At 37.9% G+C, this 21,975-nt stretch overlaps 1 protein-coding gene across 8 annotated transcripts in view; it reads right to left on the bottom strand.

Moving 5' to 3' along the window:
* Positions 1-21,975, bottom strand: part of FBXL17 (F-box and leucine rich repeat protein 17) — a 473,454-nt gene that overhangs the window by 443,930 nt on the left and 7,549 nt on the right. For 7 of the 8 annotated variants that reach the window (XM_059693957.1, XM_059693956.1, XM_059693961.1 and 4 more), the window contains exons 2-4: positions 14,037-14,159; positions 12,510-12,767; positions 708-839 (exon numbers count right to left, since the gene is read on the bottom strand). In XM_059693957.1, the coding sequence (XP_059549940.1) occupies positions 708-839; positions 12,510-12,767; positions 14,037-14,159 (513 nt within the window). The remainder of the gene's footprint in view (positions 1-707; positions 840-12,509; positions 12,768-14,036; positions 14,160-21,975) is intronic. The other variant, XM_059693954.1, reaches the window with a different exon arrangement.

Here is a 21,975-nt window from a genome sequence, read left to right as displayed (position 1 = left end):
AAAGTAGACTGCCAGTTTCCAGGGGCTGAAGAAAGGGGGAAGTGGGTAACGATGGCTAATGAGCATAGGGTTTCTTTTTGGGGTGATGAAAATATTCTGGAACTGGTGAAGATGATTGCACAACTTTTGAATATACTAAAATCACTGACTTAATACACTTTAAAAAGGTGAATTTTATGATATATGAATTATATCTCAATAAAAGAAAACGAAATGGTTTTAAATATATTACATATAATACATTAAGGGTGAATAGATTATACATGTGTGTACTTAAAATATAAAGTTTATGTAATTGCTAAGATTATTTACCTCAATTTATTGAATCCCATTTTCATCATATTTAGTGAAAGACTCTACTTTTAAGTGTACATCTTCCTGATTAAAAAATCCTAAATATCCTGAATTATTACAATCTCTAGGAGAATCCGAAGAAACTACAACCACATACTTGTATTTGACAACTAAACTTTAATTTTTCCAATATACCTGAGTGGTCGACTGTCATGCAAGTGCCACATACAAGCACCTATACAGCTGGAGAATCAATCTGTAAAATCATTGTTTTGAGACAATTCTTCTCTTAGGTAATATTTGCCTCTAAACAACCAAAAATAATAAGTAGAAGAAAATTTATAAGCTAAGTTCTAAGGAATAATAAAGGTAAGAAACAAAATTAAAAACACAAAAATGATATAAGCACTTACTAATTTGTTTTCCTGCATGTATATTCTTTGCAATTTCAGACAGCCCTTAGCTATGACGATCATGCCTTCATCTGAGATCTTGTAACACTGGCCGAAATGAATGTCTTTGAGTTCTCTGCATTTTGAGCCCAGCTGTAAACAAAAAGAGTTGGCCAAATGCTTAGAAAATAACAAAGGTAACATATTTCTAGCAATACCAAAGTTAAATAATTGTTTATAAACTACTTTAAAAATAAAATACAAGTAGTCTATAATTTAAAACAGTTGTGTAAGCCTTTCCACCTTCTAATCTACTTCCTTGCTTCAACTATTGTATGCCCTCCTACGTGCCTAGATTGCTTAACACTTCAAATTCATATCTTTATTTCTCTTGAAATAAAGAGTGTAAATTAGTAATAAAAATTTTCCTAGAGGATTACTTACCATTTCTATCAGTTATAGTGTTACACTGAGTGGGACATCAGAAAAAGGAATAAAACAAAGGTCCAGTACACAGACACTAGGGGGGTGAGGCATGTGCAGGGGGTGGGGGTGGCCAGGGAGTGGTCAATGGGGGGAAAAGGAGACAATAAAGAATTTTTTTAAAAAAACAACAAAGGTCCAGTAAGTGAAGGAAAGTACCAGTGAGTCAAAGAATGTAATTCATGGGATTCTAGTTCTACTGATTGCCCCAATGAATTATTTCTCTCCTTCGGCTCAATTACTCTGAAAAAGAAAGAAGGCTGAATATGCTACCGCTAATACTCTAGTTAGGACTAGTGATTTCCTAATTGAAATCCCAACTGTACCTTAAATAATTAATGAACAAGCACAATGCTCCCACTTAAAAGCATTAAGTATCACAAAGAACAAATTACATGTATTTATTTTGAAAATCTACAGTGGAGATTAGATCATCAAAACAAACTATCAGAAACTTTAATAACAACCTATATATCATAAATTAACAAAGTTACATAAAAACATTAAAACCCAGTGTTGGCAAGCATTCAAAGTATGCTAATAACCACTGGTAAGAGTGTAAATTAGTAATAAAAATTTTCCTAGAAGACTACTTACCATAAATTTAAAAAATACTAAAATGGGCCTAAAAAACACATGACTCTTTCTAAAGATATACTAAAAAATTAACTAAAGAGGGATGGATAATTGGATAGATATATAGTAAAGTTAAGCATATTAAAATGTTAATTATATAATCTAAGTAGTGTATATATAAGTGTTTATTGTAAAATTCAAATTTTCCATATACTTAAAATTTTTCCTAATAAACTCTTGGAATAATCAATCAAAGGTGTGTCAACAAGATTTAGCTATAAGAAATTAGCAGAAGAAAAATGTTTTGAAGTAGTAAAAAATAGAAATAACCTAAAGGTATAAATAAGGGTGCTTTCATAAATCATTATATAGCCAATACAATTGAAGTATATACAACAAACAAAAATAAAAAATTTTACACAAGTTTTTATAGTATAATCCAATTTTATCTGAATAATAGGACATCTAATATGTTGCTAGATGAGGAATATCTTAAGGATAATGGTGAAGGTCAACTACTAAAGCAAGAGAGCTTATATACAAGAAGTCCACCCTGAAGCCCAGGAAAATCTGCTTTAAGAATATAAATTTTCACCCTCGCTGGTTTGACCCATTGGATAGACCATCGGCCTGCGGACTGAAGGGTCACAAGTTCGATTCCAGTCAAGGGCACCTACTTGGGCTGCAGGTTCGATCCCCAGTCTTGGTCAGAGCACATGAGGGAGGCAACCAATCAATGTGTCTCTCTCACACTGATGTTTGTTTCTCTCTCTCTCTCTCTCCCCCCCCTCTCTTCCACTCTCTCTAAAAATCAATGGAAAAATATCCTCAGATAAGGATTAACAAAAATAAATACATAAGTGAAGATAAATGTTGAGTAAGTATCTTCATATAGATATGCTAATGCAACTGGGGAAAAGCTCTAGGCTCCATTAGTATCTATATAATAAAAGCCCAGCGACCATTATGGCAGATTGATTGGAATGGCCAGTTGCTATGACGCACCAGCCGCAGGGGCAGCCACCAGCGCTGCTGTCGAGCCTGAAAGGTCCAGAGCCAGTTGCGCGGCCACTGCTAAGGTGCTGGTAAAGAAGAACGTGAAGGTGGCCAGCATGAGTGTGCAGCTTGAGACTAAGGCTCTGTGGGACGAATTCAATCAGCTGGGCACCGAGATGATGGGCACCGAGATGATCGTCACCGGGGCTGCCAGGTCAGGGTGCCCCTCTCCCAGCTGCGACCCTCCCCACATGCCACATGGTGCAGTTTCAGGCAGTGGGCTTTGGCCCGATCCACATGAGCAAAACAGAAACGGGGTGCGGGGCATGGCCTGGCCACCTGTGGGCCCCTCGTGGCACGGGCCAGCTCCTTCGCTCTCCAAGTCTGGCTCTAGCGACAGTCGCCTGGCATGCCAGGCCAGACAGTATTGCTTGGGAGGCCAGGAAGGCGGTGGAGAGAAACCCTGTGGACCTCCACCCGACCAGCAGCCCAGGACCTGGCACCACCAGAAACGGACCAGCTCAGAGCACACCAAGCTTGGGGGGAAGGCAGCCACCTGTGAGGGACCTTGTCACCAATCGGATCCCAGTGGATCCCACCTCGAAGGAAACTCAGTCTTTGGTTCCTTAGTTCAGTCTATCCTGGCTAATGAGGAGCAGCTGGGCACATTTTAGGAGAGAATCAAGACTCTGAAACTGTGTGTTCTGTTCTGTGAAGATTGCCACCCAGTTGTCTTAGACCTAAATTCCGGGTGATTGTGGGGCCTGGCTCTGCCACTGGGGCCCACATCTTCCAATTGGCATGTATTTGTTGTAAGGGCCCAAAGAGAAGAAGAGGAACAAGTTTTTCGATGCAATGGATTTGACCAACAGACAAATGGGAGGGCTGGGCTGTGTCTAATGTACACACAGAGACACCAGCTCTGAGTCCACCTGGCCAAAGGGAGCTCCGGGCCTGTTTGCATAGCATTCTGGTGGTTTCTGTTTCCTTGCTGAGGCCATCTTCCCTGGGAAGCCTGGGGCCCATGCTCAGCTCCAGCTCAGTGGGTCTTCAGGCCCCTCCCCCCAGTCGGCCCCACCCCCGATCGGTCCCCCCACCCTGGTCAGGGACAAGGACAGCCAACCTCCCATGGCCCTTCTCCCTGGCCAGCCCAGCCCGATCGGCTGTGATTAGGCGAGCTGGCCAGACCCCATCTGTGCACAAATTCATGCACTGGGCCTCTAGTTAAGACTATAAAAAACTAAAGTGAAGGGAACAAGGGGACATTCATTAATTTCAATAAAAACAAAATTCTAAAGAGATAAAGGTTGGTTACATAATTGTAAAATGTACACTCTGAATACTTATTTAACCAAAACTATAACGGAATGATGTTGGGAAGAGAAGGAAGGATCAGTGAGCTAAATCCTCCACTTCCTTAGCTAGACATCAGTACAGTTGTTCTAAAAGGAACAAAGCAAGAAAATGCAGACATGGAAGGAAAATGCTTCTTCTGGAGGAGGTCAATTAGTCTAATTGACTAGTTAGTTTGTGTTTAATAAACTGGATATATTCAGCTCCTTTCATCCTTCACCTTGGGAACAATCTGCCCACAGGAAGCAAGCAACCTCCACTTCTACAGAGGCAGGCTCTGCCGGTCTGGCCCATCTGATCAGTGACACAGATGGCTAGACCCAGCCTTTAGTGTCACTGCAGAAACTGGTGTTCTCTTTTAGACATAACAGGAAAGATTGCATCACTGCTATCTGCACTAATCACCATTACCCTACCACAAGTGTCCTAATGTTCCAGACCATCCAGCATTGAGTTAACAATCATATTTAACTCGATTACTAAACAACATTTTCCAACCTAGTTTTTCTGAGTAATAAAGTTGATACTTTTCCTCTGTCACTATTCCTTTATCTTATTTGTCAATTTGTTCAGATCCTAGGCAATAAAGAGACCTCAAAACTTAGTGCACCCAACAGGACTGTTGAGAAATATAAGAATAGAATCTATATAAAGGGAGTGATGAAGGTATTCTTGTAGGTTCTTAGACGTCAGTGTGTGTAGATAGCATGGTGGAGTCTCATGTTAAGACAGGTAAAGTCATACTCCTGCAGCCTGAGCAAGAGATTTAAGCTGATTGCCCTCATGTTTTGGTCTAGCTGCCCTCAAAGGACATTAGCAGCATGGGAGCCCAAGCCACTTATTAGGGGAAAATGCCTCATTTATAATTATAACTGCTGTCATTTAGTCTCCCTGCAGAAACTGATGCTCTGATTTAGACCTAATAGGCAAAACTGCATCTGCATGAGTGCTTTCTGCACTAATCACCATTACCCCAACCACAAATGTCCTAATGTTCCAGACTATCCAGGCACTAGAGTTGATCATTATACCCAGGTATTTTCCAGTTTTGCTGATGTGTTCAAATGTCTCAATGCTGCAACCATCTGTCTATCACCCACAAAGAAAAATTCAGAGGGCATCAACCAAACCCTGTAAGAATATCCCTGTTAAATATGCCCTGAATTTAACACAATTAGTCCTCTACCTAATAGTAGTATAACTCTTCTAAATACATCATTCTCTCTCTAGGAAAATAGTGCTAAAGACATTGTAGCTCTGTACCTCACAAAATGGTGAGATGTTAATAAGAGCCCTGGCCTCCAACTGAGGCACCAAACAGGTACCTCAGAGCCAGGCCCTGGAGTTAGGCCTTGTCTAGACTCGTGGTAGGCAAACCGCGGCTTGCGGGACACATGCAGCTCTTTGGCCCCTTGAGTGTGGCTCTTCCACAAAATACCACGTGCGGGCACGCACATACAGTGCGATTGAAACTTCGTGGCCCATGAGCAGAAGTAGGTATTTTGTGGAAGAGCCACACTCAAGGGGCCAAAGAGCCGCATGTAGCTCGCGAGCCGCGGTTTGCCAAGTCGCAGTTTGCCGACCACTGGAGACCATCCAAGTTAGAGAGGTTTGGGAAAGACCTTGGGCTTTTCATAGATCTACCATACGAAACATAAAACTGAGTGTAAACAAGATCAAGGTGATCATCCAGTAATTGCAATGCCTTTTTTTTAAATAAAATCAATGTCTGGTTTCCAGACCAGCACGTAAAGAACTTAGAAGCTGCCACACCATCCTAACAATAAAAAAAAAATTGCACTGAAAAATCAACAACTCTCCTTATAGCCATCAAAAAATGTTACAGGGAACACCACTGCCCCACCATTGGAGAGAGAACAAAAAGTGGATGCACAGAATCACAACTTGCAGGGCAGACACCAGCCATAGAACAAACCTCCCTCTGCAGGAGCCAGTGCCAGGGAAGGAAACCCTCAGCTATAAGTGTTCTCCTCCTGTGTCAAATAAATAATTTTATTTATTTTATCCTAGCAAGAAGTCAGTACCTAAAGAATCTACAAGCACCTCAGCTATTATATCTGTAATACTTCCTATCCTACTAAGGAACACTCTGAAATGCGAAGTAATCATCAGATAAGAACACCTTTCTGGTTGATGTCCACTGGATGTATAGCACCTCTCACGTGGGTTGGATACTGGAAAACTGCTGCCTGAGGGCCCTTCCAGGGAAAGGAGGTTATTAACTATGTGGAATTTGACTCCCACAACAGCTCTCCATTCACACTCTGCCTGTACTTCGTTGTACTTGTATCTGACACTCTACAATCCTAACTATTCACCCCAGAAAATGGGGGACCTAAAACACAGAACCCCAGGTTGTCACTTTAAAATGGTCTAAATTGTTATCAATACCATTCTAGTATCTGGTTCTCTAGGGAAAGTACAAATCAGAGGCTTCCTCTAACTCAAGAACAACTATGTGTCAAGGGCACCCACCAGTCAACCCAGAAGGAAAGTATTTAATGAAGTGGGTGTTGGTAGCCACTTTACTTAAAAGAAGCCAGCCCAGCCCAGCCAATGTGGCTCAGTGGTTGAGCAACAACCCATGCATTGAGAAGTCACCAGTTCAATTACCGGTCAGGGCACATGCCCAGGTTTCCGGCTCTATCCCCAGCAGGGGGTGTGCAGGAGACAGCCGATCAATGTTGATGTTTCTCTCTCATCAATGTTTCTCTTTCTCTTTCTCTCTCTCTCTCTCTCTCTCTCTCTCTCTCTCTCTCTCAAATTAATAAAAACCTATTTATTTTTTAAATATATTTTATTGATTTTTTACAGAGAGGAAGGGAGAGAGATAGATAGTCAGAAACATCGATGAGAGAGAAACATCGATCAGCTGTCTCCTGCACATCTCCTAATGGGGATGTCCCGCAACCCAGGTACATGCCCCTGACCGGAATCGAACCCGGGACCTTTCAGTCTGCAGGCCTACGCTCTATCCACTAAGCCAAACCGGTTTCGGCACAAAACCTATTTTTTAAAAAGAAGCCAGCCCAGCCCTTGTCAAGTAGCCCATTTGGTTAGAGTGTCATCCCAACATGCCAAGGTTGTTGGTTTGATCTCCACTGAGGACAGATACAAAAAACAACAAATGAATGTATCAATAAGTGAATAAGTCAATTTCTCTCTCTCTCTCTCTCTCTCTCTCTCTCTCTCTCTCTATCTCTATCTCTCTCTCTCTCATCAAATAAATATTTTTTTAAAATCAAAACACTGCCCTGGCTGGATGGCTCAATTGGTCAAGAATCATCCCATACACCAAAAGGTTGTGGGTTTGATTCCTGCTCAGGACACATACCTCAATTGTGGGTTCAATCCCTGGTAGATGCCCTTGAGTGGGAACTGAACCCACAACCATTCAATGCACAGGCCAATGCTCTAACCACTGAGAAACACCAGCCAGGGCTCTACCAGTGTTCTGACAAATATTTTCTTGAATGCCAAGAGCTTAAAAACAACACCAGATAAAATTTAAAACATACACACACCCCAAAAAAATACTTCCCCTAGTCCTTACAGACAGGTTCTGTGTTGGGGTCCTCCTTCAACACTCAGCAATGCCGTTTACAACACTGCATTGGTCTTCACTTCCAAGGCAGTTTAATGTCTTCCCAAGTCTTTCCCAAGCATTAGTCCTGCCCTAGAACATATATTCCTATGGCTTTCTAAATTCCCCCATATATATACTGGCATCTCTGATTGCCCTAATTTCCCAAAGGAATTCTCTCCCTGGCTTTTCCTCTCAGAACATAGGTGATCTATTGCATAAATCAGCCATAATCTGTTGTCCCAAGCATCTGAAGGGTTTTGTTTTGTGTTTTTTTTTTCATTTGTCTCACAACGGTTTCAATCAATGGCTACTGTTTTTCCACCATGAATAAATTCTGAATTGGGTGAAACAGATCTGAGCACCATGCATCAGTTCCTCAAGAAGCTCCAGGCAGCTTAGAAAACACAAATAGAGTCATTTGTCTCCCTCTGGAATTAGGAACCTCAGTCCCACACTGGGTACGTGAGCTGCTGTCCAAACCTGCTGCCAAGCTGGGGAAGGTGTGGAGCACTGATAAGTCAAAATGCCTCAAAGCTTTCCCACCACTTTAAGTGCCCTTTTCTTGGTTAAGCACTCACTTGTTTGCTATAAAGCACTGTTAGTTTTCCAGAGTGCTGGCAAAGTTGGTTCTAACAGTTTCTGCTTGTTTCTTCATGTTTCTGTGGAGAAATGTGGTTTTGGAGCTGCCCACTCTGCCATTTTCCTGATATCACTCTGTATTTTTACATAAAATCTTGTAATGTAGCAAGACTGAAATTTACCAATGCAACATTTATTTTTGTGCCTTTTTAATTTGAAAAGATGCCTATAGACACTATTTCTAGAAATTTCTACAGAGATCCATGAATTGGATTGAGATGTTATACTGCTAAAATAAAATACAAAGAGTCACATAAAATATTAACTTAAAGGATACAATTTCTTAGATTTATTTGAATACTTTGGCTACTGCTATCTCTTGTTTTCTGGCAAGGGCCAGATGGTAAAATAATACTAAAAAACCTGAAACAGCCTATTATTTTTAATTAACTAGCTCTTTCTTCCCCATAATATGTGGTTGTAATTTTATGAGATGAGCATGATAGAAATACATTCCATTGGTATAATTATAAGCAGTTATTTTTATAAAAAGAAAAATACCAATATTCACGGTGGTATTTTAAAAAACAAACAAAACACAGTATTCAGCCAAAAACAGCCTGACTTTTAGGTGGTGTTTCATCATAAGATTGAGAAATATTATTAAGAAAATGCAATTATTAAAATATTAAATTTTAGATCCCTAAGAACTCCAAATAGAAATACTTTATGTAACTGCTTTTATAAACAGAATTAAAAAAAAACCACTTTCACAAGGTATTTGCTAAAGTCCATCAAAATTATACTTATGATAGAAATATACAGTAAAACATTATCAATAAAGTATATGCATTGCATTCTAAAACATTTGTCAGTGTTTACTAAGAGGGGAGGAAAAAAAAACACCTTGCAACTTGATCTGTAGAAACAATTCAATAATTTGCTATGTTTATGAGTAAAAAAATAATAATCCCAAGAAAATTCATAAATTATAAATAGTTGATTCTAGGCCTCTTATTTATTATATATATTTTTAAGTTGCTAATTCACTAAAACTATAATACACTTCCACAGCAGAACTTAGCAAATATCACTGGATCATGAAATTAATTTCCTAAGTGGATCAAGGCTAATATATATTTAAAATAATACAGGGGTAGGCAAAAGTAAGTTTATAGTTATTTGTATGGAAAAAAAGACATGCAGGCCCAGCCAGTGTGGCTCAGTAGTTGAGTGTTGACCAATGAACCTGGAGTTAATGGTTCAATTCCCAGTAAGGGCACATGCCCAGGTTGCAGGCTCAATCCCCGGTGTGGGGTATGCAGGAGGCAGCCATAGTGATTCTCTCTCATCACTGATGTCCCTGTCTCTCTCTCCCTCTTCCTTTCTCTCTGAAATCGATAAAAATATATTTTAAAAAAATACATGCAGGTTATGATTATTACAATAGCTTTATTAACTAAAAAGAATGTCACAATGTTACTATAAACCTACTTTTGCCCACCCTGTAGTACAGAATAGAAAATATCAATGTGAACTGTACATAAAGTTACATACTGCTTCATAAAACTTTTATTTCTATTATATACACTGAGTGGCCAGATTATGATGACCACCTGACGTTTATAGGCAAATTAGCTATAATTTCGCACTACAGCCCTTTAGCTATAAGTTGCTAGAGGGCCAGACCATTATAAATAGGGAAGCAGGTTGTTTACCACAACAGTAGAAGTGATTTTTTTCTGAAGATATGGGTAAACAACGCAATTTAACAGCCTTTGAACGTGGGATACACACACACACACACACACACACACACACATACTCTGGGTAGCCAGATTATTATGACCACCTGACGTTTGTAGGCAAATCAGCCGTACACTGTATCGTATGGGATACGGAAGCCGAAGGCCTGTTCGAACACCTTTGCTGTCTGCAGTTACCAAGATAAAACGTCTCCAATTCGCACAGGAACATAAGGATTGGATAGTCGAGCATTGGAAAAAAGTCATGTGGTCCAATGAATCACGTTTCCAGTTGCGTCATGCAGATGGCAGAGTGAGAATTTGGCGGAAAGAGCATGAAAGCATGCACCCCACATACATGAGTACAACCCTTCATGGTGGTGGGGGCAGTGTTATGGTTTCGGGCATGTTTTCCTGGCATGATTTGGGCCCTAAGTATCACTGCTGTTCAAGTTCATCCTATCATGTTGATGGCGCATCCCAATGGAGATGGCTTCTTCCAACAAGACAATGCGCCATGCCACAGTGCTCGTATTGTGCAGGAGTGGTTTCAAGAACATGAGGGAGACTTTACCTTGCTTAGGTGGCCCCCATAATCACCAGATCTCAATCTAATTGAGCATTTGTGGGACGCAGTTTAAAGAGCCATCAGGCAGCTGGTTCCACAACCATCAAATCTCACAGAACTGGACAGTGCTATTCATCAGGCATGGTGTCAGATTCCTCGCATCACCTTTCAACATCTCGTGGAGTCAGTGCCAAGAAGAATCGCCACAGCATTGAAGACAAAAGGTGGCCCAACGAAGTACTGATGGGGTGGTCATAATAATCTGGCCACTCAGTGAGTGTGTGTGTGTGTGTGTGTGTATCTCCCACATTTAAAGGCTGCTAAATTGCGTTGTTTACCCATATCTTCAGAAAAAGATCACTTCTACTGTCGTGGTAAACAACCTGCTTTTCTATTTATAATGATCTGGCCCTCTAGCAACTTCAGCGTGAAATTATAGCTAATTTGCCTACAAACGTCAGGTGGTCATAATAATCTGGCCACTCAGTGTATATAGAAAAGGCATTCTTTCTACTATACCACAATAGCATTTCATCAGAAGAATGAGGCTAAAATAGGAGACCCTTGCTATTGCACAGTCTTAAGCATAGGAAATTATTACTCTCCACACTGCAATAAGGTTACTATGTAATTACTTAATGTAAGGCAGTCACTTAAGAGAATTACTTCAGAATGAAAAATATTGATTGTTTTACTACTTCTATTAGATTATTACCTTATATATAACTAATTCATCATTCAGACACCATGCAAATCTGAAGCAAACATCTAATCTATCATAAATTAATGGGTTCCAAAATACCTCACATTCTAGGAAATATTTACTTAGTCTCAAAATTGTCAATTAATTCATATGTAGTCTTTAAATTTAGGGATCTTCATTTTTATTTCTAACTTCATCTCAGATCAGATTTAAACCTAGGCCTTTACTGACACTCGTTTTTATTGGGAAGTGCATCCCAATTCTAAATTTAAACATTATTCCTAACAGTTCTTAAATGGAATTATTAATGAATTCTTTCAACAAATGTTGGTCTAGAGTACTGTAGGGAGAGTTGTAATGTGCATGGCCTCTGCCTTATTCGAAGTCTAGAAGAGTACAGTCTACTGGCTGGAAATGTGGAAAGACAATAGTGGCTTTGGAGAATCCAGGCTAATTCTCAGCTCAACCACTTGCTAAACATTAGGTAAACTCATATATCTCTCTACGCCCTAATTTCTTCCTTTACAAAATGAGTTTAATATCAACTATTTTGCAAAGTTATTGCAAGAGCTAAATGTAAAAATACAAAAAGTACCTAGTACAGTAGTAGGAACACTACCAAATATTCAAAATTTTCAAAAATTCAGGGTTTGCCACATAGAATCTATTCAATATTCATTGACAAGAAACCTTAAATACCATTGCCAAAGGGAGTGGATCAAACATAAAATATATTATGATACTATTTCTAATCCAATTATTAAGCTAATAAGTATGGATAATTACCACCTTTTTTTTCCATTTTCTACTCCCTACTTCATTTTCTACTTCATTTATACCTTAAAACAGGTATTACAAAGCATATAAGCATGTTATTTAGTAACATAAAAGTTAAAGGTTAATTTTTAAAGCTCCGTGCTAACCCAAACTGCATACTATTGTTACCTAAAGCAAAATTTGGTAAAAAATTTAAGTAACAAAATAAATAAATTAATAAAATGGTTGGTTACAAAAGTTCAGGTACTCACTCCAAAACACAAGCCCGTTAATTTATCAATTATAACAACTGCACACAAATCCAAACAAATAATCATGTATATAAAAAAAAAAAAAAAAGACGACTTCTTTTAGTCTCTTGGGATTATTTTTAACACAACAATCTTTTAAAGTGCTGCAACAAGAAGACATTTTGAGTTGAGATGCCAAAATTTACCTGTTTGAGTCCTTCATCAGTTAGTTTGTCCTGGTTGCCCACATGAACTTTCTGAAGTAAAGGGCAGTGAGAGGCAACTGCAATAATGGAGGTGTCAGAAAGCTGTTTACACCTGTAGGCTGTATACCTAAGAAGTCCAGGACACTTAAATGCTAGAACACATACGCCAGTATCAGACATACTGCGACAATCAGAAATGTTGATTTCAATTATATTTTGACTCCTTGATGCAATTTTTTCCAATAATTCATCAGTGACCTGTGAGAGAAAAAAAGCAATAAATTTAAACTTCTGCTAAATGTAGAAACTTATTTCCTATTGTTTTATTAAATTTCCCCCAATAAACAATATAACTAGATTATTGCATGAAAACCACAACTGAAAGAAAATCTTTCTACTTAATATTAAAGGATAACAAGAACTATGATATAATAAAAAACATATTTGGCTTTTGTCTCTGGGTCCTTGAACAGAGCTCCTAAAACCTTGGAATTTCTTGAGTGATAGTGTTCATGTTGGAGTTGGCTTATCCCAACTCACAACATGTATAATATGCACTTCTTTCCAAATCAATGACATCACTACATGCAGTGACATCACATTGGTAGCCTGAAATTAACTACAGTAGGAGTATTCATACCACAGAAAATGGCAAATATTACAAATAAGGGCTTTTTATTTGTTCATTCGTTTTCAAAAGCCAGTTGTTACATGTTTACCAGCACACCACTACTAACAATATCATAGAAGGATTTAGAGCAATTTTAATACTCTAAAAAAACCCTATTCTTATTGGATATTTTTATATATTTCCAATGTCAAGTATTGGCAAACAAGTTTAAAGGAAGAATTGAAAATGGTTTGCAGTCAGTACTATTAACTCGTTTTTTTCTTAATGTATGCTAGCATATAAACATTTTGGGCAGCCAGGCAATGAGGAGGATTAGAAAATTCTTCATAAGTAAAATTAAAACAAATAAGTTATCGTAGCCCATTTTGCTTCTATTACTTCATCTATAATAACAGTATAAGGTTAGTATTATTAATATTGTAATAATAACATATTAATAGGGATAATAATAGTGCAACTCATAAGGTTATTGAGAAGATAAAATGAATTAATATGTGAAAGCCAGTAGAACAGTATATGGCACATCGGCAGTACTATATAAATGTTTGCCATCATTTTCTACTATTAAACTGATATTCATGATATGACCCTTCCAAAAAGAGAAAAGTTTGTTTTAAAAGGGTAATGGAAAATGAAAATGAACAGGAATAAAACAAAGAGGATTAAGAAGCAACCCAAAATTACCAATGCAAACTAGAAATTATCTTCTTGACCATAAGAACCTAGTTTTAACTTAAATTCACACACAAAAATACTAAAGCACAGAATTAAATTACAGATTATAGTCATTTGAATTATCTTGAGAAACTACAACATGAAAGAAGTAATTTCTGAAGAGGAATAAAGTTTTTTTAATAAATCAAATTGAGTGTTTCTGAGAATTAGTTTACATATACCTGCTGACGACTACTAAGATCCAGCTGCTTCCAAAACTGGAAATCTAAACAAAGGTCACGCCAGTACTTGCAAACCAACGAGGCAGAAAGGCAACGTTCATCCAGGGATAAATTGGAAAATATCTGTGAATATAAAAGAAGCCACACATGTGCTTAAACATTTTAAAGGCTTTTAAAAATAATTAACTTTAAAGCACAAAAACATGTTGAATACAAGTAGCCATTATTAGAAGAGTCATTGTTACAGACTGTCCTAAAGAGAAAAACATGGTATGGAAGTAAAAAACATGGACCAACATTACCTTTCATGTAAGAAAAGGAACAAAGGAGAGCAGGGGGATACGTGCATGCATGTGTGTACGCATGTGTGCATGTGTACGTGTGTGTGTGTGTGTGTGTTTGCCAATATTTAAAAAATTAAAAGGATAGGCCAAAAATTAATTTAAAAAACACTCATCTTTAAGGGAAGGGAGAAAAGGCTAGAAAAGAGAAAGAGATGAAAGGGAGACTACTCTGAAGATACCCTGTTTTACAGTTTTGACCTTAGAACCACGTGAACTTTTTATATGATTTTTTTTTAATGTCATAAAAAGGAAATTTTTACATTGACGATATTTTTTCCAGAATTTCATAACCCCAATTAATCCCAAGAAAACTATCACTTATACCAAATATAGAACATCCTACAAAATATGTGATGACTCCTCAAAAAATCAAGATCACGAAAAACAAAGGAAGGCTGAGAAAGTATCAAAGACAAGAGGAGAATAAAGACAAATGACAACTAAAGCCATCGTGAACTGTAAAAAGGCCATTTACTTTAAAGCACAAAAACATGATGTGAGACCAATGCTGATCTCACACTTCGGCAAAGGTATCGTAGTAATGTAAGATAATTAATTTAGGGAAAACTGAAAGTGCATGAGGAATATAAGAGGAGTCTGTACTATCTTTGTAACTTTTCTGGCTAAAATTATTGCAAAATTAAATGCTTATTTTTAAAAGAGTTTTAAAAGTAAAAATTATTTTTCAATGGTCAGGATTAGGACCAATATTGATTTGTTAAAATTAAGAGACATTATCACAAGTACAATTGTGAACCATATTGAGATCCCGAATTGAACCAACTATAAGATACTTCAGAGACAATCGGATAAAACTGAAGATAAAAGAGATAGTAAATGATTTAAGAAAAATTATTTCTAACTTTTTAGGTTGTTATAATATTATTGTGGTTATAGTATTACTGTGGTTATATTATTTTTTAAAGTTATTATCCATTTTAGATACAAACTTTAGTGTTTATGGTGAAATGATATATAAAATTTGCTTTCAGATACTTTATTAAAAAATGGCAAAAGATAAATAAACTAAAAAAGGCAGAATACTGAAAAACTATTGAAATTAGTGGAATGATATATGGGGAGTTCATTATTTTCTACTTAGGTCTGTACATGAAGATTTCCATAATATTAAATTAAAATTTGAAAATTTTAATAAGAACATGTACTCTACACTATATTGTTTTATCTGATTTGAATTATGGCTTTACCATTTATTATCTATATAATTTTGGGCAAATTACCTTAACTTCTCTGTATCGTAAGCTCCTTATCTATAAAATGGGAATAATACAGTTTTTACCTGATGGAGTTATTGTGAGGACTAAAGGAGTAAACAAAGTTTTTGGAACAGCATCTGGAACAGAGTAAATAGTATGATTCTTATCATAACTTTGACCTAAAATGATACCTCTATACAGTCAAATGATACAGAAATCTAAGCTAGAATCTCTACTATGTTTAAATCTTGAGCATTGGGACAACTGCCAACTGCTGTTCCTTCACAACTATTTTCTGTCCTCCAAGGGTTAAGTGGAAATAGGCTTTAGAATCATTGGCAGAGATGTAGTCAAGCCCACTACAGCCCCTCACCCCCATTTATGCCAACTAAAACCACTGGACAACATAGCCAAAGCAATTACCTCGGGACTCCAAAAGATTAATAACAAACATAGGAATTGGGGAGGTGAGCCAAATTTAAAGAATGACCAATAACAGGAATGAGTTTCCTATGTTATTTTTCCTTTTCTCTACCAGTGTGGAACTGAGGATGGCCCCTGTACAGAACTACATGACAGGCATAACTAATAAAAACAAAGAGAGAAAACCATCTCTCTGGACAGAGGGAGGACTTCTGTGAAACAGAGAATGTGGGAAGAGTCCCCATTTGGAGTTTTCTTTCACTTTTCCCTATTCTCTCTACTGGCCATGTCCCAAATTCAGCTTCAGTCACAGAGATGTAATGTGGCAGCTGTGCAGGCACCTAAAATTCTGTCAGCCCATGTTTTTGCCAGAAGCACCAGGAAAAAACTCTGTAGACCAAAGAGTGTGAAAGGAACCTCCATTACCTTTTTCTTACCGCTTCATCATGTAAACAGCCCAAGTTCTACAAATATATATAGCAGCACAGGCATATAACACACGATATAACTCTGAGGGAAACTCCATCTTTCTATCTAGAGAACCAGGAAAAGAGACCACTAGGTCAAAGAGTGTGACGGAATGATCAAAGGAGAGATCTGGAAAGAGCACCCCTAATTCAGTGAAAGAAGTGACAAAAAAACCTGAGTTAACCACAAAGCTACACATGTGCAGAAGAAACCCAAAGTAGCACAGCAATGTCTTTGAAAACTGAGGTAACAATGGAATCACAGGCCAAGGAAAATAAGATAGAACTTTCAGTCTAAACATAACATTTCTGATCCCTGGCAAATCTGATAAATCTAGACATTCATAAACTCAATGAATCACAATAGGATTAACTCAAAGAGGTCTACACTAAGACACATTATAATCAAATTGTCAGAAGACAAAGAGAGACCCCTGAAAGCAGCAAGAGAAAAACAATTCATTACATACAAAAGATTTTCAATCAGATTAACATCTGATTTCTCATCAGAAACAATGTAAGCCAGCAGACAATGGGATAACATACTTAAAGCGCTAAAAGAAAAACTCTAAACCAGGAATTCTATATCTAGCAAAATTATCCTTCAAAGATGAAGGCAAAATTAAGATTATTTCCAGATAAATGAACATTGAGGGATTTTATCACCTAACAGAAATGCTAAAGGGAATCCTTCAGACTGAAATGAAAGAGCACTTAAAAGCACAGTGGCTTGTAAGCACACCCAAAAAAATAAAGAACACCCATAAAGCTAAGTATTTATGCCGGCAAATATAAAATTCAGTATTAATGTATTTTTGGCTTTTACTCCAATACTAAATGATTGAAAAGACAACTACATAAAATAATAATTACAAATCTATGTTAATTGTATGGACACAAAACATATAACAACATAAACATAGAAACGTTTTTATATACCATTTAACACTAAATTGGTATTTTTAGTGTAAATGCCTGACATCAGGCTTTTAATTGCCAAGACATCTATTTCAAAAGACATCAATCTTGAATAAGCATATTGTTAGTTATATGACACAGCTACTAGCAAAACAACCAGATAAGGAACTAGGTCACCACCACCCAAGAAGGTCTGACCTTCAGAAAGGCCTGGGTAACCTAGACTGACGGACCACTTGAGTGGCCTCATTTCTCCTTTCCTGCTCTAATTCCTGCCCGAATTCCTGCTCTTGTGCTTTAAGTTCACCCATTAAAGTAAACCCGCAAAACCCTAGACTCCCCACCCTTGAACCTTACTGAAGGCATAGCCCCAAGACCACATTCTCTAACTATGACCTGACTATGTGAACCCTGAGTGTACCCTATTGCCCTCCAGAATCTGCAAGTAGTAAATCATGTCCCTCAAAGTTCCCCGATGGTTCCTTGATGAAGCGTATCCTGCAATCATAATTAAGAACCGAAAGAGCAGTCCCAAACGTAAATAAGGCCCTGCTGGAGGATTGTCTCGAGCTTGCTAGGACAGAGGTGTGCCTGCGCAAGCACTATAGGCATTTCTGACCAAGGACACTCCCATCAATAGGCTTCAGACCAAACAATACAATATTACTCAAAATGAGATTGTTATAAATCATGCTGTTAATTATAAACCTCAGGGCAAATGCTAAGAACGTAACTAAACACAGTCATAAATCACTTAACAGGAATATATTCTAAGAAATGTGCCACTAGGTGATTTTGCCGTGTAAATACCATAGAGTGCACTTACACAAACCTGGATAGTATAATAACCTACTGCACACCTAGCCTACATGGTATAGCCTGCTGCTCCAAGGCTACCAACCTGTACTGCATGTTACTGTACTGAATACCCCAGGCAATTGAAACACAATGTATTTGTGGAGATCCATAATCTCCGTGTGGATTGGAAAGAGCACATTCAGGCTTAACCATTTTCAAGTCGGCTTTGGCCCTTGCTTTCTGCTAGCCACGCCCAGATCCTCATGCAATGTCAATAGTTTCACAGCAAGCCAGAAATAAAAATGGAGAGCTTATCCTCCCATGGTTGTCTTATTTCCAAGGTCTGCCTGTTAAGTTCCTAGCTGATCCCCCACTCATCCCACTGGCACCAAAACCTGAGTCTTAAAATTTGTGGATTTTCCCTGTTTGTTTTCCACCAAGTTCATCACTTTTAGTTGACAAACAGGTTTACTCATTGCCCCAAAATGACTTAGCCTCTCTGGCATCAAAGATGCTGGTTTTCCAAACTCTGGTTTTTGCCAAAAGTACTGGGGCAGAGGGCTACAGAAGGGGCTTCATTCAAGAATGTAGGCTTCCACTATTCTCACCTGAAGCTCTAGCAGTTTCCCTAAGAAAAAGAATATGTTGTCTGCCTTTGGTCAATTTCCAAAGCCCAGATAATTTAGGGCATTTTTATTCAGTTGTTTTTTTTTTATAGAGAGGAGTCACCAAACTCTTCATGCATCCATAGCTGGAAGTTCCTCTCTTATGGATATTTTTATGCTCACCCTCCTCATTTTACACATGAGAAAACTGGGACTTAGGGAGACTACATCATCTGTGTACAATTAAATCACTACATGGATTTAAAGGGCTAATTTTTCCCTTAACAAATAGAAAATATGTGGACCATGGTCAGTATAACAAAGAAGCACCTTATTTAAGATATGTCTCACTTTGGACAGTACCGTCTTGAAACAGTTTTCTCTCATGTAAAAGTGAGATGATTGTTATAAACCACAAGTAATTGACTAAATCTGGGTGGATCTAGATGAGTCTTCTGCATCCAAGTGAAAGGAAATTCACTAAGTAGGTAAAGGAAAGATAAAACCAATACCAAAGATGGATAAAAGTAAAAAGACAGAATACTAAGGACCCAGCTAAGCCACATGGGAATTACAAAACCACACAAAATGTAAAATAATAAATGTTTGTGGTTTTAAACTGCTAAGTCCTGACACAGTATGTTGCACAGATATAGATAACATGTTTAAAGATTTCTGCTTTCACCCAGTCATAGTGGCTCAGTGGTTGAGCATTGATCTGTGAACCAGGAGGTCACAGTTCAATTCCCGGCCAGGGCACATGCCTGGATTGTGGGCTCGATCCCCAGTGTGGAGCATGCAGGAAGCAACTGATCAATGATTCTTTCTCATCATTGATGTTTCTCTCTCTCCCTCTCCCTTCCTCTCTGAAATCAATAAAAATATATTAATTTAAAAAAAAAGATTCCTGCTTTTGTCATTAAAATGCACCCATATCCTAACTCCTCAGAAAACTACCAGTCGTCCCCAAACTATTTTCGTAACAAACATCTGTGCACATGTCCCTACATTTCTGTGGGAGGCACTAAGACATAAAATTTGTTCATTGGCTTAAAGATTATATAGTCAAAGGCAGTTCTGAGTTATCTTTGGTAATATGAGATTCAAGAAAAAGCATTTCAAAGGTCATTTTGAAGAAAAAAAAGAACCCAGATCTGTAAAGGACTGACCCAGAACAACATGTCTGAAGAATAAAGAAAACTCCAAGGGGAGTGGGGGTGAGGGAGGACACTGAAAAACTGGATGGCACGTACATCAAGCCAGGAAATGGCTTACTTTGACAGAGGCCCATCAGCAATGGCTTGAACATGACAGAAGTCCAAACTCCATTAAGGATGTAGAAAATCCAGGATCTATCATCTTAAATCTTTTGCTTTTCCATCACTGCCCTCACAGCTTTCACAGTGTGAAAGACGGCTTACTCTTAGTGTAACCTTGGAAAAAGGAAAAGGAACCAAAGGACACAGCTGCCTTGAATGGTATGGCTTGAAAGCTGTACACATTGCTTCCACGCACAGCCTCGAACCTAATATTTAGTCACACAGCCACACCTATCCACGAGGGGCTAGGAAATGTGTCTAATTAACTGGTCACGTGCCTGGCTTGGATTCTGTTACTAAAAAGAATATAAGGGGAATGGATACTGGGAATCAGCAATGACTTGTAGTCATGACCTGGATTGAAAACAAACTTAATGTTCTTTTTTTATTTGAATGATTTTTGTATTGATATTTAGTGAGAGAGAGAAACATGAATGTGAGAGCAAACCATTGATAGGCTGCCTCCTGCACACCCCCTACCAGGGAACAAGCTTGCAACCGGGGCAGGTGCCCTGACTGGGAATTGAACCAGTAACCTTTCAGTGTATGGGATGATGCCCAGCCACCGCACCGCACAGGCCAGGGCCAAACTTAATATTCTTGATCTTAAGTGGCAGATCTGGACAACATAACTAAGCTATTAATTATCAGAAAATGTATGTCATATTATTGATATAACCTGAATTAATCACTACCAGGCTGATATCCATATATTTCTAAACCGTGAAAGATTCTTGGGGTAGGGGGCATGATTTTTCTTTTCTTTAATTTATTTTTTATTGAGGTATAAGTGACATGTAACATTATATTAGTTTCAGGCATAACATAATGATTCAGTATTTGTGTACATTACAAAATGATCACCACAATTAAGTCTAGTTACCATCCATCACCATACCTAGTTAGAAAATTCTCTTTTTTTTCTTGTAAGAACTTTTAAGATTTCTCTTAGCAACTTTCAGATATGCAATACAATCTTATTAACTATAGCTACCATGCTGTATATTATTTTCCTATGACTTATTTATTTTATAACTGGAAGTTTGTACCTTTTGAAAGATTCCATTTTTGAGTGAGACATTAGTATAAGATATCAGGAGATTATTTCAGAATGAAACAACTTCCAAAACACATGGTTGCTTAACACTTGGTCATACCTATCCCGTAGAATCTTATAGTACTTAAAAATCAACAAAACCAATACCTACTTTGGACCATTTCATATCTTGATGCAGAAATCGTATCTGCTATAAGATATTACTGCAAAAAGGAGTTAAGGTTTATGAGCAGGCGGGCTGTATACAAATTATATAAATATTTGAAAAGAAGTAAAGTGGAGTAGTTTTCTTTTTCTTTTTTCTTTTTATTTATCCTCACCTGAAAATATTTTTTCCATTGATTTTTAGAGGGAGTGGAAAGGAGGGTGGAAGGGAGGACAGGGAGAAACATCAATGTGAGAGAGACATATCCACTGCCTGTAGCTATTTTACATTGACTATGCTGGGTGTTGTAAGAGATAGGTATTAAAGGTGCAACACAATATTCCAGACTACATGTTGTATGATGCCATTTTTTTTTTTTTTTTAGAAATTCTTTTTTATTTTAGAGAGAGAAGAAAGGGGAGGGAGCGAGGAAGGGAGAGTGAGATGTAGTAGATCAGTTGCCTCCTGTATGCACCCCGATCGGGATTGAACCCACAAAGTCAGATATTATGAAATTTAAATAAGAATAAGTTTTATTCTAAACCCAGTCACTAAAGACTTTCGGTGGGGGGAGGAGATACAATGAAATAATGTATCCTTTTGACATATGTCCATCATTCTTTGAGGACTTCCTTGTGTCCTGGCA

The sequence above is a fragment of the Myotis daubentonii genome, chromosome 4 (assembly GCF_963259705.1).
Source record: "Myotis daubentonii chromosome 4, mMyoDau2.1, whole genome shotgun sequence".
Taxonomy (NCBI): Eukaryota; Metazoa; Chordata; class Mammalia; order Chiroptera; family Vespertilionidae; genus Myotis; species Myotis daubentonii.
The sequence above is the reverse complement of the archived record's forward strand: the minus strand, read 5'-3'. Positions and strand labels throughout refer to the sequence as shown.